Consider the following 18,795-nt stretch of genomic DNA (forward strand, 5'->3'; position numbering starts at 1 on the left):
ATGTTTCCTCTCAAACTCAGGGCAGATTTGAAGGAAGGCAGAACTATTGCGACTGTAACACAAGAAGTCTTTCAGGAACAACTGAAAGATGTGAATTGGTTGTGGCATTTGAGATTTGGAAATCTCAATTTCGGAGGCCTAAATCTGCTGCACAGAAAGGGAATGGTAAAGGGATTACCATTGATCGAGAAACCAGACAGCCTTTGTGAAGGCTGCATCTTGAGCAAGCAACACAAAGAAAGCTTTCCAGCAGGAAAGAGTATAAGAGCAAAAGCACCATTGGAAATTGTTCATTCTGATGTGTGTGGACCGATGCAAACACCATCATTTTCCAGAAATAAATATGTTTTAACTTTCATTGATGATTACACCAGAAATACATGGGTGTATATGCTGAAACAGAAGAGTGAAGTGTTTGAGAAATTCCGCCACTTCAAAACTCTTGTTGAGAAGCAGTGTGGGCATTATATCAAAGTGCTCAGAACAGATAGAGGAGGAGAGTACATCTCCCAAGACTTTCTGCATTTTTGCAGAGAGAATGGCATACAAAAACAGTTCACCACGAGATATACACCTCAGCAAAACGGAGTTTCTGAAAGGAAGAATAGGACCATTCTCGACATGGTCAGAAGTATGCTGAAGGCAAAACACTTGCCGCATGAGTATTGGGCAGAAGTTGTTACTTGCGCAGTTTACATCTTGAATAGATGCCCAACTAAAGCTGTCATGAACAAAGTACCAGAAGAAGCATGGAGTGGTCAAAAACAAACTGTCACTCACATGAGAGTATTCGGTTGTGTGGCATATGCACATGTACCGGATCAGCTAAGGAAGAAGCTTGATAGTAAGGGGGAGAAGTGTGTTTTTGTTGGCTATTGTGATGAGTCAAAAGCATACAAACTCTATAATCCATCCACCAAGAAATTGATAGTAAGCAGAGATGTGCAGTTCATTGAAGATGAAGCTTGGGATGGAAGCTTAGAGAAGACAGTGAATGTGAAGACAATTGTGTCTCACGAAGAAGAAGAGGAAGGGACAGAAGCAAATAATCCTTCCTTGGTGGCTCCTCCTACACCACAGCAAGTACAACAAACCACACCACAATCTGGAATTCGAACAGCCTTGAGAAGTCAAGGAAGTGCTTCTCCAAGCACACCACAGGGATCAGAAATACCCTCAAGTTCGGATGGAACTCCAAGCACACCAAGAAGACCAAGATTCAAAAATCTGAATGAGATTTATGAACAAGGAGAGGTAAGTAACAATACCGGTCTAAATTCATTATTCGCTTTATATTGTCATGTTGATGACCCAGTCCATTTTGAAGATGTTGTAAATGAAGATAAATGGATTGAAGCAATGAATGAAGAAATTGGTGCAATTGAGAAAAGTAAAACATGGGAGTTAGTGGACCTCCCTGAAGGCAAAGATGCCATTGGAGTTAAGTGGGTCTATAAGACCAAAAGTAATGCTGAAGGCAAGATTGACAGACACAAAGCAAGACTTGTTGTGAAAGGCTACAAGCAACAACAAGGCAAAGACTATGATGAAACCTTTGCACCAGTAGCAAGGATGGAAACAGTCAGAACAGTGTTGTCTATTGCAGCGCAACACAAATGGAAGATTTATCAGATGGATGTTAAATTTGCATTCCTGAATGGGGTGTTAAAAGAAGAGGTTTATGTTGAACAACCTCCAGGCTATGAAGTTGAAGGCCAAGAGCATAAAGTTTGTAAACTAAAGAAAGCTCTTTATGGGCTGAAGCAAGCTCCAAGAGCATGGTACAGCAGAATAGATGCTTATCTGATTGACAATGGGTTTGATAAGTGTGATGGTGAACCCACACTCTACATAAAGGATAATGACGGTAAGATTCTTATTGTTGTTTTATATGTAGATGATTTAATTTTTACTAGCAATGATGGATCTCTCATTGCTGATTTTAAAGCAGTCATGAAGAGTGAATTTGAAATGACTGACTTGGGCTTCTTAAGATATTTTCTTGGAATTGAAGTAGACCAAAGTGAAAATGGCGTTTTCATTTCTCAAGATAAATATGTAGAAGCAGTGTTAAAGAGATTTAACATGCAGAACAGCAAGGCAGCTGTGACTCCAACTGTAGTGGGGTTGAAATTGACCAAAGAAGACAGCAGCAAGGATTTTGATCCAAAACTGTACAAGAGCATAGTTGGCAGCCTTATGTACTTGACTGCAACTAGGCCGGACATTATGCATGCTGTGAGCTTAATCTCCAGATTTATGGAAAGACCGAAAGAGACTCATTGGCAGGCAGCCAAGAGGATTCTAAGGTATGTGAATGGAACGAAGGGGTTTGGTATTTTATACTCCTCTTCTGAAAGTTTCATGTTGACAGGTTACACTGACAGTGATTGGGCTGGAAGTGTTGATGATAGGAAAAGCACATCAGGATATGTGTTTCATATGGGATCGGGATCCATCTCATGGGCTTCCAAGAAGCAACCAGTCGTAGCTTTGTCGACAGCAGAGGCAGAGTATGTGGCAGCAAAAGCAGCAGCATGCCAAGCAGTGTGGCTGAGAAGAGTTCTCAGAGATTTGTGTCATGAACAGGAAAAGGGCACAACCATTTACTGTGACAATAGCTCAGCAATAGCATTGTCTAAAAATTCAGTTTTTCATAAAAGAACAAAGCATATAGATACCAAATTTCACTTCATACGTGAATTGGTTAACAATGGTGAGATTGTTTTGCAGCACTGTAGAACAGAGGAACAGTTCGTTGATATCTTGACAAAACCATTGGCAAAGAAAAGCTTTGATCATTTCAGGAAATGCCTGGGTATGCAGAAAAAACCCAGCAGTTAAAATTAAAGGGGAGTGTTGGAATGTTAATTTCAAACTGCAGACTTTTTCCTGCGATGCGATCCCATCGCATATCGCACTTCCTTTCTTGCCAGACTTCAACGTGTCCTTTGATTGTCTGCGATGCGATCTGATCGCAGATCGCAGATCGCATGATTTAAAGGTTATAGAGGCGGTGGCACATCCTCTCTCTTGTTGCGATGCGATGGTGTGATAAGCCATGCATTAAATTCCAGCAAGATATTTTGAGGCGTGTAATAAATGATATTTACTAGGGTTGGTAAATGTAGGTGAAATCTTAAATTTTACTATTTTTTATTTCACGGAAGTGGGGAAAAGCAACACGTATTGTAAAAGATATTTTTATGTTGTTAAAAATAAAAAGAATGCAAAAGCAGAGATGGGAAGAGAGTTTTTTAGCCAAGAAGAGTCATTTTTTTCTTTTCTTACAACGCACAGCAGTGCTGGAGAAATAATTTTCTGAGATATTAGACTCAAGTTCTGGAACTAAAGTTCCTGTTGTAAATCCCTCTGAGCAGAGGAAGACTATTTTGTAATAGTTTTATTTTCTGTTGTTTTATAATAAAGATCATGTATTAGAAACAGAGTGTTGTTCTCTGTGTTATTTTTTTTGTGTGTTTGAAATAAACAGAAATTTCCAACAGATGTGACCTAAAGACCAAAATGATATTCATAGTGCCACCTTCACCCTAGTCCACCAACTTTCAATCTTCCTCCATGGCGGTGAGTACAAGGATTCTACCCATACATACTTTCCCCTAAGTCTAATCACATGAAAGACAAGGTTGTGAGAACCCTAAAACAATATGCATCTCAACCCCATATTTTTCTATCTCCAAGATTTGATCATTGCATTTAGAAACTTATAAGGATATTCAAAAAAATTTACTTGTGGCACTACTAAAAATATAGAAGCTCCTTTGAAATAGATCAATACAAAAGTTCATCATTACCTGTGTTTTTCCAATTCATTAAATCAAATTTAAAAGATGGAATTGTGTTAGGTACCCTAATTTTCCTTCTCCATATTTCTATCATTTAACAATTGGAGTCATCTATAATCTCTCTTCTTATTATTCTTATATAATTGTTTGTAATTCTAAAAATATGTAAATTAATATATATATGAATTGCAAAACTTAGTTCATCAAAAATAGCCTTGTAACACCACATTATTTGTATCACAATAATGAATGAAAAATTCACTCAAAATTGATTTGTTATTCTAGCCTAAAAATCTCATAAAACATTGATATATGAAAAAACCACCATAACTAAACAAAGCTTAAGCTTAAACTTAGATGCTTAAAAAAATAATATAAAATTAAATTTCAATTTGTATAAAGTCAACCACATCCAAAGTTGACAATTCTACAAAACATTCCAAAAGCGAAATGCAGGCTGCACATAATATTCTATATGGCTCAGTGGTGAAACAAACACTATCTGCGCTACTACCGTTGACATTGCCCCATGATAACAGTGGTACCTATTGACGTGAACCTGAACCTTTGGCCTATCCGGCATCTTCTCCGGATCATCAGAACTCTACGAATCATAAGTATTCTCTGAATCGTGAGGCAAAGGCTCGAAAGGCTAAGAGTAAGGTGTCTCATTGTCCGGATCGGTAGGCTGCTCAGGCTCAGAATAAAAACAAGTCTGGTCGCAAGCGGGTCACATAAGTCGCTACATGGATTTTAGTTTTACTAGTTGTTAACCTCTAACGGAAATGAAAAGACTCATGTAACTTAAAAAATAGTTGTTAACCTCTAACTGAAATGAAAGGACTCATATAACTTTGAAAAATAATATGTAAAGCTAAATTTCAATTGTGTAAAGTAAACCACATCCAAAGTTGGCAATTCTACAAAACATTCCAAAAGCAACATGCAGGTTACACCTAATATTTTATATGGATTTTAGTTTCAATCGTTGTTAACCTCGTACTTTTAGGATTTAAATTAATATATACATATATATATGAATTGCAAAACTTAGTTCATCAAAAATAGATTTGTAGCAGCACATTATTTGTATCACAATAATGAATGAAAAATTCACTCAAAACGATTTGTTATTTTAGCCTAAAACTCTCATAAAACATTGATATATTGAGAAACCACCCTACCATACCTTATTACATTTTAAAAACACCATACCTAAACAAAGCTTAAACTTAAATGCTTTAAAAAATAATATATAAAGTTAAATTTCAATTTGTATAAAGTCAACCACATCCAAAGTTAACAATTCTGCAAAACATTCCAGAAGGGAAATGTAGGCTATACATAATATTCCATATGGATTTTAGTTTTACTAGTTGTTAACCTCTTACTGAAATGAAAGGACTAGTATAATTTAAAAAATAATATATAAAGCTAGGAAATGTAGGCTATACATAATATTCCATATGGATTTTAGTTTTACTAGTTGTTAACCTCTTACTGAAATGAAAGGACTAGTATAATTTAAAAAATAATATATAAAGCTAAATTTCAATTTGTATAAAGTCAACTTGCAAAACTTAGTTCATCAAAAATAGCTTTGTAACACCACATTATTTGTATCACAATAATAATTGAAAAATTCACTCAAAACGATTTGTTATTTTAGCCTAAAAATCTCATAAAACATTGATATATTGAGAAACCACCCTACCCTACCTTATTACATTTTAAAAACATTGATATATTGAAAAACCACCCTATCCTACCTTATTACATTTTAAAAACAGCATACCTAAACAAAGCTTAAACTTAGATGCTTAAAAAAATAATATATGAAGTTAAATTTCAATTTGTATAAAGTCAACCACATCCAAAGTTGGCAATTCTGCAAAACATTCCAAAAGCGAAATGCACGCTATACATAATATTCTATAAGGATTTTAGTTTTACTAGTTGTTAACCTCTTACTGAAATGAAATGAAAGGACCAGTATAACTTAAAAAATAATATATAACGCTAAATTTCAATTTGTATAAAGTCAACCACATCCAAAGTTGGCAATTCTACAAAACATTCCAAAAGCTAAATGCAGGTTACACATAATATTCTATATGGATTTTAGTTTCACTAGTTGTTAACCTCTTACTAAAATGAAAGGATTCATATAATATTAATTTTTCAAAAGAAATTAAAATCAGCTCTCCACTTGTTTAGTTTAGTTCTTCTCTAATAATGTTTGATGCTCCTTGAAATTATGTATCTAAAAACTTCTTGTTGGTTGGTTTCAATAATTATATGTTTGAAAAGTTATAAAAGATTATTGTCAAGACAGACACCAAATTGGTGTATGAAACCACTTTGTTTGTGGAACAAATGACCCCCTCGAAACAATTATTGAACTGCTAAAATCTACAAAATTATACATACTCTAGATATGCTCTTCACATTTCTTTCTTTTAAAATTCAGTCCCAGATTAATGATTATTCTTGACCTTTCTTTCTTTTAAAATTCAGTCCCAGATTAATAATTACGTGTGTTCTGAAGTTTTCTTGTTAATATTTGAAATCAAAGTAAAATCTCTTTTGTTGATAATTTCATTCCAGATTAATATAATTATGATTATAAAAGCATTTTCTTTTGTTAAAAACAAACAGAGCTAACACAGAAACCAAAGATAATCCAGCAAATTATACAGAGAAATTATGCACCATGAAAATTGGCCTTGCACAACAATACGTTTAAAATATTTAAAAGCACTTGAACAAGAACTGCAGTTTGTGATTCCATCAAGGTCAGCACAAAAAAAATGCAACTTGATCTTCGCAAGAAAGATGAAGGAAAGATTTGGCAAACAAAAATGCTTATTCGTGATAAAAAAAATTATGAATTTCACATTTTCTAACGGTAAAAACTATATATTTTATCCCAAAAGAATGAATTCGCTGGTTACAAAATCAACATTATTGCAATACCTCTTGCCCGGACCCACCGTAGAATTAGGATGGGAGAAACACAAGAATAACTCTCAGTCAACAACTGAAAAATGGGACCAAACTCGTAGATATTTTGACATGTTCTAGATTTCCTAACCTTTGTAATTCTGATTATTTCATTTTTAGTGCGGCTCGTAGTTTCAACAAATTAGTAGATTACCATAAGCCCAATGCTTTCCACCACACTCCTCCAAGTCCAAGCCAAATAACGATGTTCACTATAGAGATGAGGAAGCCATAACCCCACCATTGAGCCAAAGGTACATAGTTAGCTCCATAGAAAACAGGTGCTGATCCAATACCATAATGTGTAAGGCCTCCCATAAGATTTGAAAGGAAAGAAAGAACCATTGCCCCAAATAAAGGTGGGGTCCCTAGAGCACTTGCGACGGATAAAAAGGCAGTAAACATTGCCCCAATATGCGCTGCACCACTTGCAAAGAAGTAGTGAGAATAAAAGTACAGCAATACCAATATTCCAAAAGAAAGTTGCCATGACAGACCAAGTCCACCAACAACCTGCAAGACAACCAACTAATTGTTACACACTAGATCAAGGAATGAGGACAGAAGCCACTGCAAAACAACAGAAAATGCATAAATAGAAATACCTTCACAACAGTCTGGCTAAACCATGAAATAAGGCCATATTTGTTTAGATAGCCTGCCATTGCAATAAGTGCAGCAAACCATGTAAGAGTGTCCCACGCTACTGATTCAGCCAAGCACTCCTTCCATGTCACAACGCCTGTGCAGAGTAGGACAGACAAACCAAGGATCGCTGCAGTGACAGCATCCACCTTCAGCATTCCCCCAAATATCCAAAGACCCACCTGCCCAAAACGCCAGCATCCTCGTAACATGTTATCACTTGAAGAGTTTGAAAGGACATTAATTCTACAAGTCCTATCAGATTCCCCATAATCTTGTGTTCCTTGATTCCACTTTGTAATGCAAGTGCAAGAGAAGACAAAATCGAGCCAAAACATTGTCACGTGCTTAAAAGATCTCCTCGATGATTGATCCAACAATCATGGGCTCACAATAGACGAATAATGACTACTCAAATCAGGAGTCTCTACAGACCCAAGCACTATAAAATAACAAAATAGACGTTCCGCAAGTAGCAGAGCAGATGTGATAATGTTCAAAAAGTGCCATTTCATGCAAAAGTTAAAACATTGTTGAAACTTGAACAGGACTTTTAATAATTCATTTTCTTCGATATGAAGATAAAAAGTTCAACATTTTCTACTAGAGCCATTGTTATGATATTTTCTAATAAAACATTTTGAAATCTGAAAAGAAGAATTCAAGACTTCAAATACTTTGTAATAAAGACAAGTTGATAAAGGAAGAGTAATATAAAACAAACATTTGAAAGCCCATAAACATGCAAATTCCTCAGATTTTATAATCGCCAACTTTACAACTCTGATGGCGCTTCTAATTGCACCAAGGGAAGCAGGGCACACTATCTGTGTAATGCTTATAAACCCAAACTTTTAATAAAGTTAAGCTTCTGATGTTAATGCAAAAAAAAACACAAGTAAATTTTTAAGCATGTAGAGTTTTGCACCTCAGCTTTGTTATTCTGATCCGTCTCACTGTTTAATAGGCCCAAGGTTAAGGTGCATATATGCCACCTACTAGGAGGTTTTCATATACAAACAGAACAAATTTAGTTTCACTTGCCAAGAAAATTTTCATTTAAAACAGCGCTATGTGCCAAAGCATGGGAGAAGGTCTTGGACGAATGGAACAAGAGAGGTACTTGCCTCCCTCTCAACCACAAAGAAGAGTAAGGAGAACACTGTAGTGAGGTTGAGGGATGAACCCAACTGTCTTAGGGAAATGTATGAGCACATTTTGCAGAAAGGAGAGTCTGGCAGAGAGGATTTCCATGGACATGATCTGGTTGAGGCAGCGTGATGGATTCCTGAGCCAAGTTGCAAGGAGATATTTCAGACCATGCTTAGTTGCAAGTTTATGCCAAAAAATATTGTTTAGATTTCAGAGTAGGCTAGATATGTCTTAGACTTTTGCTTGGTTCATATAATATGTTTCTTGACTATTCCTCCATAGGCAGTTGAGAGAGTTGTGGAAGATGATAGATGGCTATACCAACTCTCTTTTCAAAAGATAATTGTTGTATCTTTGTAGAATAGGACAGATTGTGCAGTTGGTGTCTTATCCAGATTATGGATTGTATTGTACTATGTATCTTTATTTATTTATGAGTGTGCCTGGGGGAGAGTTAGCTTTTTGAGTTTTCTAGTAGTAGTCACTTATCTGTTAGCTGCTGATCTGTTATTGAAAGTTTTCTTAATAAGAGAAAACAGCCGGTTATGTAAGTGGTATTCTTTGTGCTTCCTAACCTGGCTAACTGTAATTGTCCCCAATATATCACTTGTGTGCTCTAAGTATTTTCTAAAGGGTTAGATTCACATTCTGGAGGGTTTTATGCAGCTAAAACAGAGGCATTACAGGAGAACCAACAGATTTGAATGATCAATTGACTGAAAGGAGAGACAATTGTATCTCTATTTTTACTTCAACAGAGTTAAAGCATTGTTGCACACTGAGAGTGTCTACATCAGATCAGTATCAGAGTGTCAAGAGCACTCGGCCAAGGAAAATGACACACAGAGGATTTACTGTGAATTGAAGCTGGAGAGGTAGATGGAATGGAGATTAGAAAACACTTGTTGCCACAGAGACCAGACTACAGCCTGAAGATTTTGAATATGAACATGGGGTGCAAAGGGCTCCCCATTCAAGCTCAAAATACCATGGAAAGATTAACTGAAGCAGTTTTCAAGAAGGGAACGAAGGGAAAAATAGAGGTATAAACTCAAGCCAATTTGTTTGTGTTGGGTTTATAACTTAGATAGATATTTTTAAATGGATGGGACTGAGGAAGAGGACCACAAAGAATGAAAATTGCAGTGTCAAAATTGAAGTCCTATCACGGAATAATTGGCAGAATCACAGAAAAAGGCAAGGCAAGGAAAAGGATAGGCTTTGGCCTAAGATGTTGAAACATTTGGGGGCGAAGATTTTACTTTCAGATTACTAACAGAAATTGATCAAGAATTTCAATTCAAGGGAAAGAGAGCACTCTGTCCAATTTTATACAGAGTAGTTCACGAGGCTGCAAATCAGAACTAATTTCCAAGGTGATGAAGTGCAATTAGCAGAAAGATATGTCAATGGTCTCATGTTCCAGCTCCAAAATGAATTTGCATTAGTTAAGACCATTACAGAGGATGAAGGTGCTCAATATACTCTAAAGGCTGAGGGAAAATGGAATAAGAACTGAAAAATAGGGCAGAAGAGACAGGTCGTACTTCAATTAGAGAAGAGAGCACCTCCAAACTTCCTAAGTTATAAGAGCCAAAAGACGACCAAAATATGAGGCCTAACTGCAGAGGAAGGGAAGGCTTAAAAGGCAGGGATTATAGGATTTGGAGATCAAACACCCTTGAGATGCTTGAATTCCAATGAGGCACATAAAGCCCAGGAATGTCCTCGAAACCTTAGAGCTGCTAACAAGGAGAAGGAAGTTGAGTCTGAAACAGGCGAGATATTAATGGTGCAAAGAACTTTAGTAATGAAGAGCCAAAAAAGGAGCAAAATGTGAGGCCTAACTGCAGAGGAACGAAAGGCTTAAGAGGTAGGGATATAGAGGATTTGGAGATCAAACTCCCTTGGGGTGCTTGATTTCCAATAAGCCACATAAAGCCCAAGAATGTCCTCTAAACCTCTGAGCTACTAACAAGACAAAAATAACACAAGAAGAATCACATGGAGTGGAAGTTGATTCTGAAGCAGGGAAGACATTGATGCTGCAACGAACTTTAGTGAAGGGAAGCAAAGCAGGTCCCAAAAGATGACAGGGGAAGAGAATGTCTTCCAAACTAGGTGCAAGTGCAAGAAGAGGGTTTGCAAGGTGATCATTGATAGATGATCCACTAATCATCTGGTAGGAACTTAAATTGTCTAGAAACTCTAACTGATCCTTATTAACCCTCTTGGTTAAGAAAAAATCAGGGTATGTTAGTAGACAGCTCATGTTGGGTTGCTTCAATATTGAGCCATACAAGAATTGGGTGTTTTGTTATGTAATACTGATTGGATGCTTGTCACCTTTTGTTGGGGAGACCTGGCAATATTATAGGAATGTCATCCAACATGTTCTGGAAAATACATATAAAGTGCAGCATGAGCCCAGACAAGAATTTTGTTATTTGTTATAATCTATGTCCTACAAATGGGAAGAGGTTAAATGAGGAAATTCCACTAGAGGTTCAAGGCTTACTCAATGAACTTTCAGACATAACCCAGCTGAACTACCACCTGCACTGATTTGATCCCTAATGCAAGGTTACCCAACTAAAGCTGCTTATAGGTGGACTCCACTCGAGAATGAAGTAATGAGGCATCAAATTTCTGAATTTTTGGAAAAAAAAATTCGTAAGGGAAGGTATGAGTTCTTCTGCTGTACCTACTCGTTTTTCCCCTTAGAAAGAGATGAGAAATGGAGACTGTGTGTGGATTTCAGGGCAATTAATAAGATTACTGTTAAGTACATGTACCCATTACCCAGAATGTGTATTATATTTAGACTGTTTAGCAAGCACAGAGAACTTCTCCAAAATTGATTTTAGAAGTGGTTATCGCCAAATCCAAATCTGACAGGAGATGAATGGAAAAGAGCATTATGTATGAATGCCAAATGGTTGGTCATGTCATTTGGGCTGTCCAATGCTCCAGCTACCTTTATGTGGACTATGAATCAGGTCTAGAGGCCATTCATTGGAAATTTTGTTATAGTTTATTTTGATGACAATTTTAATATTTAGCAATAACATGGAGGGGCATATCGAACATTTGAGAGCAGTGTTGAACATTCTGCCAGCTAAAAGATTGTTCCTCAATCTAGGTAAGAGTGAACTTTGTATGGAAAAAAATGGGTAAAACATAATTTCAACAAGTAGATTCAATATAAATCTGGAAAAGGTAAAGGCTGTTCTTGAGTGGCCTTCTCCCAAAAATAACATTCGAGAGCAGTGTTGAACATTCTGCCAGCTAAAAGATTGTTCCTCAATCTAGGTAAGAGTGAACTTTGTATGGAAAAAAAATGGTTAAAACATAATTTCAAGAAGTAGATTCAATATAAATCTGGAAAAGGTAAAGGCTGTTCTTGAGTGGCCTTCTCCCAAAAATAACATAAGTGAAGAGCTGCCATAAATTTGTGAACCTCTACAAGAAGTTCATTAGAAATTTCAATGGCATTAGTGCACTATAACATATTGTACAAAAGGGAAAGTATTCATGGGCCAAAGCAGTTAAAAGAAGTTTTGAACGGCTGAAAAAGAAGGTAACCAAAGCTCCAATCCAAACAGGTCTCCTTTTTGCAGTCCTATACATTTGTTGTGAAGCATCAAAGTGGAACAACAATGTCGTGGCCAATGCATCAAGTCAGAGGCATCATAGCTTAGTCACCATGAGAAATGGAGATAGTTGGTTTGAAGAAATGAAGGGTGAATATACTGCTAATCCATATTTCAGCAAGGTTTATAAGGATCTCAGTGCCTCAAGAAATAACTTATTTGAAGACTATGTATTGGCTGATGAGTTCCTATTTAAAGGTATCAGTTGTGCATTCCCAATGGATCTAGAAGGGAAGAGCTAATTTCAAAAATTGCATTCCGGAGGTTTAGTTGTACACTTGGAATGGATAAGACCAACCTATACTTTATTAAGTGAAGTTTTTTTTGGCCAAAAATAAGGAGAAATGCCAGTAAATTTGTTACTACTTGTCAAATTTGTCCGTTTGCTAAAGGAGGGAAGCAAAATATCAGGTTATATACACCCATACCTGTGCCTGAGAGACCATAAACAGATACTTCGATTGAGATTGTCTTGGGGCTGCCACAAACTCAGAGAGGTAATGACTCTATCTTTGTAATTGTGGATCAGTTTTCTAAAATGGCTCATTTCCTTCTACACAAGAAAACTAGTGATGGTAAAAAAAAAAAAAAAATTTTCAAAGAGATTGTGACCAAGATACTAAATTCCTTAGTCACTTTTGGAGGACCTTGTGGAAGAAATTGGACAGCAAGTTACAGTTCAGCTCAGTATATCATTCCCAAACAGAGTCAAACAGAGGTAGTAAATAGAAGCTTGGGTAATATGTTACAAAATCTAGCTTCTGAAAAGCTGAGGCAATGGGATCAAATTGGCACAAGCTCAATTTGCATACAACTCCAGTGCTAACAGATCTACAGGTACATCTCTTTTCCAAGTTATTTATGGAGATAATCCCAAGGGGGTAGGTAGATCTACTTGATTTGCCTGAGAGGATAACAACAAGCAGGAAAGAGAATGTGTTTCATGAAATAAGAATGAGCTATAGTGCACTTTGGAAAGGAAAGGTACCCTCAGAAGAATTATAACAAGCTCAAACCTAAAAAGATTGGGCTTTGCCCAGTTTTCAGTCGAATCAATGACAATGCCTATCTTTTGAAGTTGACTGAAACTATAGATATCAATCACGTTTTCAATGTTACAGACATTCATCCTTTTCAAGTTGGAATAAAGGATACAGAGATTACGTAAGTGCGTGAATTTAGTCAAAGTCTCAAGGTTCATATTTTAAAGCATTGGGGAGGATGATGCATTCCCAGGCCCAGCAGCTATGAGATATTTTAGAGATTGCTTGCCCACCAATTTATGCCAAAAATACTTTCGCTTAGCTGTCGCGGTAGATAAGATATGTCTTGAGCTTTCGCTTAGCTGCCAGGATATGTTTCTTGGCTCTTCCTCTATGGGCAGTTAAGAGGTTTGTGGGAAATAATAGATAATCCATATTTCAATTTTCAAAAGATAATTGTAGAATATGTGTAGTGTAGTTCAGATTGTGCAGTTGGGGACTCTTCTCCAGATTACGGACATTATTGTATGATATGTTTTTATTTATTTTATGAGTGTGCCTGGAGGAGATTAGTTTTGGTGTTCTCTCAGTAGTAGCATCTGGTCTGTAACTGGTGGTTTTCTCGAGTAACAGAAAAAAAGAGTGCTCTGCGACTGGGTTTCTTTGTGCTTCCTATCCTAGCTAACTGTAACTGTCCACAATATATTGCTGTGCGTTTAAGTGTTTTCTACAGGTTTAAGATCACATTCAGGGGGGTTTTATGCAGCTATAATAGAGGCATTACAGCAGAAGCATTAGATTTGAAGGATCAATTGACTGAAACAAGAGACAATCAATTGTACCTCTATTTTTACTTCCGCATAGAGTTAAAGTATTGTCGCAAACTCACAGTGTCTGCATTAGTGTCAGATTACCATCAGCTGTGCAAGGGCTGGCATGGTTTAGCCGATGATACCAGTTGCGACCTGCAGTACAGTCTTGTTGGTTCCTGGCACTCCTAGTGCGATAATGTTCAAGAAATGCAATTTCAAGATTCAAAAGTTGAAAGATTGCTTAAAATTAGAGAGGCTTTTTAATACTTCTTTTTCTTCAATATTAAACGTAAAAGTCCTACATTTTTCAAGCATCTTCTGCTAGACCAATGTTCTAATAATTTCTCATCATACATTTTGGAGCGAATTTATGTCCAAATACAAGAAAATTCCAGAGCTGGCATCCTTTCTAATAAAGACAAGTTGATAGAGGCAGTAGCAGTACAAGATAGAGCAAATATTTCAACGCCTATTAAACACCAACATTGTTCAAATTCTATCTTCAAGCAACTTTGAGTTTCTAATTGGACCGACAAAAGCTTATAAACTGAAACTTCGACAAAAGTTGAAGTCGGAAATGTTTTATTTATTATAATAATTTAATTAAAAAAAAAAAAAAAAAACACTAAACTTTTAAGCATGCAACAGTTGGCGCCTCAGTTTTCTTAATCAGATCACTCAGTGGTTAATAGACTGAAAAGGTTAAGCTACATTTGTGCTAGTTACTAAGTTTTTGATGTACCTCCAAACAGAACATATTTAGTCTCTGTTGACAGGAAATTTTTAATTTAAAGAAAAGCTATATGCCAAATCATGGGAGAAGGTCTTGGATAAATGGATGCATAGGAAGAGAAGAGGCGCCTGCTCCCTCCTCACCCACACAGTTCCTGCTCCAGACACTGGCAGGGTTTCACCAGCACAAGGGGAATGGCATGCTGATGGCGAGTGAGAGTGTGGAGGACATTGTTGTGAGGTTGAGGGATGAACCCAAGTTGGTGAAATGCATAGAGGCATTTTGCAGAAAAGAGTGTGGAAGAAGGGAGTTCCATGGAGATAAACTGGTTATGTCTTCGACTTCTGCTTTAGCTGCCAGGATATGTTTCTTGTCTTTTCCTCCATGCACAGTTGATAGATTTGTAGGAAATGATCGATGATTATAGCAAGCCTTGTTTTTCAAAATAAAACTATTGAATATCTGTAGCATAGGACAGATAGTGCGGTTGGAGAATCTTATCCAGATTATGGACTGCATCAAATTATGCATCTTTATTTATTTTGTGAGTTCCTAAAGGAGAAAGAGTTGTTTGAGTATTCCGGGTAGTAGGAACAGGTCTGTAATTGGTAGCTTTCTTACGAAGAGAAAATAGCAGGTTCTGTAACTGAAATTTTTTGTGCTTCTTAACCTCACTAATTGTAACTGTCCCCAGTATATTGCTGTATGTTGAGTGTCTTTACAGGTTTAAAATCACAATCTGGAGGGTTTTATGCTACTAGAACAGAGACATTATAGCAGAACCAACATACTTGAAGGATCAATTGACTGAAAGGAAAGACAGTCAATTCTATCTCTATCTTTACTCAAGCAGAGGGTTGAAGCATTGTTTCACACTGAGTGTCTGCATCAAAGTGGTAGATTACCATCAGCTGTGCAAGGTTTGGCATGGTATAGCAAGAAAAGCCAGTTGCAGCCAGAATTACACTCTTGTCGGTTCCTAGCATTGTCCACTCTTTTTGGTTCCTAGCAACGCTAGTGGAAGCAGAGCTCACAGCAGAGTAAGAAGGCTTTCCAGGAAAGGCCTGTGGCATGCTATTATCTGATTTGTAATGTCTGCTTTCCCCATGCAACACTGTGCGTGACTGTGTAGTCGTACAGAAGGTTATTTGCTGTTGAAGGTTTACTTTTCTCTTTCAGGTGCAACTGTCCTGTGCAGAACAGAACAGCCCTTAACCATTTTCGCCTTTTTTTGGCAATCAAGGAAATGAGAGGTCTATGATCGCTATAGCATACATATGTGGTGGTTTGGAAGGATTGGGTGTTTTTCTGGTTCAAAGCTCTGGTTTTAAAAGTATTGAAGGGCGCCAACATGACATTGATTCACTAATAAGGTTAATAGAGCCATCCCCGACTTCCATTCTCAGTATGATATGTCCCGTGGGCATGCCTTAAGTCACTTGGTGCAGGTGTGTGTTCGAGTTCAGCAACCATGAAGTTCGGAAAAATAATTGGTAATGTAAAACTGAGATAAAGTTCAGCAATAAGCTTAAGGAAATCTATAATTTAAAATTTTCAAATTTTATACATATCTATTATTTTCCGTCCGCTCATTAAACATATATGCTAAAAATGAAAATCAAATGCAAACATTAATCATACATTTCAAAAAGACAATCACTTGTTCAATTTTTTTAAAACATGTCAGATATATATAGTGGAATGTAAATTTCAAATTCATCTGGACAAATTCAATTTGATGTATAGACGTTCGTCTTGAAATTCGGGTTGAAGTTCAGCTAAAGTTCACGTTTGACAAATTTATAATCTGCGGTGACTAAGGGTAAGGCAATTGTTTCAAAGGGAAGAGCCAAGCTCACCTAGCACCTAATCTGGAGGCAGTTTCCCTTTAAGCATACCATATTTCTTCTAGCACCTTCCCAGAAGTAAAAAAACAATTGCCACTGGATCGATTTTGTCTTTTACTGTGACAATTTCTGGAAAAGACTAAACATTGAAACTGAAGTCAAAATCCCATTCTGACGTTATAATGAGCTTTTGGTTCACTAATGAACTTGACGACAAAATGCTAAAGCTGTCCACCTAGGTTCCATTTTCGTCGCGGTCTGGCCACATCTCTACGATCGGTTTCAAAGGGACGAACCTAGTGCAAATCCCGGCCACAATTATAACTGAATAACTAACTCTTTGCAATAGAGCCATTTGGATCACGTTTCTTGAAACTCCAGAATGGCAATTCTTATGGGGTCCATTTTTCCCTGTGTGTCAATTCCTGGTATCTAATTTAATTCAACTTATATTTAGATTTGTTTTTAATATCCTCTGAGACCTCAAAAAATAAAAGATAGAATTTAAGCAAAAGTTTGGGTATTTGATCAGGGCTATTGGATTTACCGTGACCAGTAGCGTGCCGCTCATGATGATCTCATTCTTGGTCATCGGTCCCATCTTCTGCAGCTTTTCCCTCGCGAGCTTCGGCGCATCGGGGCTGCTCTTGACACTGGGTGGATATATCACATAAAGAAGAAGCGGAACAACGATCAGAGACACCAGACCCGGCACCAGCGCTGCCACTGCCCAATCCGTCCACCCGATCGTCTGGCCAATGGCCCCTGCGGCAAGATTCACACTCAGGGGATTAGCTGCCATGGCCGTCAAGAACATGGCAGAGGAAATCACGGACGTCTGGAAGCAAGTGAGCATGAGCCACGATCCCAGCCGTCGCTCCGTCCCGTCACCGACGTTACTTCCGCAGGCCACGCAGAGAGACTTAACGAGAGGCAAAAAGATGCCGCCGGCGCGGGCGGAGACGGAAGGGATCGCCGGGGCGAGCAGCGCCTCGCTGAACACGAGACTGTACCCCAACCCTAATGACGAGCTCCCGAAAAGAGCCACGAACTGGTAGGCCACGCGGTTGCCGAGCCCCGTCTTGATGAAGCCACGGGCGAAGAAGAAAGCGAGCGCGATAAGCCATGGAATCTGGTCACCGAAAGCCGAAAACGCAGCAGCGAAGGTTAGGGTTTTAGTGAGCACCGCAGCACCGAGGCCCATCAGTGCCACGGCCCCCAGGGGCAACGGCTGCGTAATGATCCCCACGATCGTGGCCAGGAATATTGCCAGCAGCTGCCAGGCGTTTTTCGTCACCCCCGCTGGTGCCGGCACGAGCCACAGGAGGACACCGGTGGCGATCGACGCCGCCAGGGGCTTTAGCGCCGCGCCCTGCCATGGCTGCACTGGCGGCGCTGGGGGAGGCTCCACCACCGAGGAAGCGCGCGGCCTCCCAGCCGGCGGAGCGTTGGTGGGGCGGCGGTGTCGCAAGCCGTCTAACGGCGCGAATAATGGTCGTTTCTGCAACTGGATCTCTTGTTGCCTCCCCCACCATGACGAGAACAGCGATCCCGTGCCAGCAGCGGCGTGAGGTCGAGAGATCGAGTGCCGGCATTGCAAGAAGGGCCTGGCTGGTGCCGCCGCTAGTGAGATCGAAGACGATGGCCTTGATTGTTCGTTGGGTCGGGTGGCCGAAATGTTGTAAGCCTGGATTCCGACTGTGGACGACGCTGCAAGCGCCGCTGAAGCCATTGCTGCCGATGAGACCCAGTACCTCCTGCAATGCCGATGAAAACCTTGAGCTGCTAAATACACATTTAGGTGAGTGACCAGGCGTGACCCACCCCTACAAAAATGAACTGCATTAATAAACTCAGTTCACTGCGAACCTCGGTATCAAGATCTCATAAACATTTTTAAAATACGAATAAGTTAAAGTTTGGTATTCTCAATTTTTTTTAATGATAATATTTTATATACAATAATATTTAAATGTACCAACAATATATTAGTAAAATTATGGTGAGTTTGACGTGTGGCTAAATAATATTGGAGTTGTTTTTAGTGTGATTTTTCAGAAATTTTTATGGTAAGTTTTTCTGGTCAAAGTTTTCTAAAATTCCACATAAATTTATTGAAACTACATAAATTTATTGAAATCACAAGCTTGATAGATAATCA

At 38.2% G+C, this 18,795-nt stretch overlaps 1 protein-coding gene across 1 annotated transcript; it reads right to left on the minus strand.

Annotated features, from left to right (window-relative positions):
• Positions 1–6,884: 6,884 nt before the first annotated feature.
• Positions 6,885–18,520, minus strand: LOC149215038 (dicarboxylate transporter 1, chloroplastic-like). The gene is made up of 3 exons (XM_089392497.1): positions 17,182–18,520; positions 7,415–7,636; positions 6,885–7,322 (listed from the first exon to the last, which is right to left on the minus strand). The coding sequence occupies exons 1-3, from the start codon at positions 18,364–18,366 to the stop codon at positions 6,960–6,962; spliced, it is 1,770 nt and encodes a 589-aa protein (XP_089248623.1). The 5' UTR covers positions 18,367–18,520; the 3' UTR covers positions 6,885–6,959.
• Between the last annotated feature and the right edge of the window lie 275 nt (positions 18,521–18,795).

The sequence above is a fragment of the Pinus tabuliformis genome, chromosome 1_1, assembly GCF_031772625.1.
Source record: "Pinus tabuliformis cultivar Carrire ecotype Pingquan chromosome 1_1, CPIR1, whole genome shotgun sequence".
Classification (NCBI taxonomy): Eukaryota; Viridiplantae; Streptophyta; class Pinopsida; order Pinales; family Pinaceae; genus Pinus; species Pinus tabuliformis.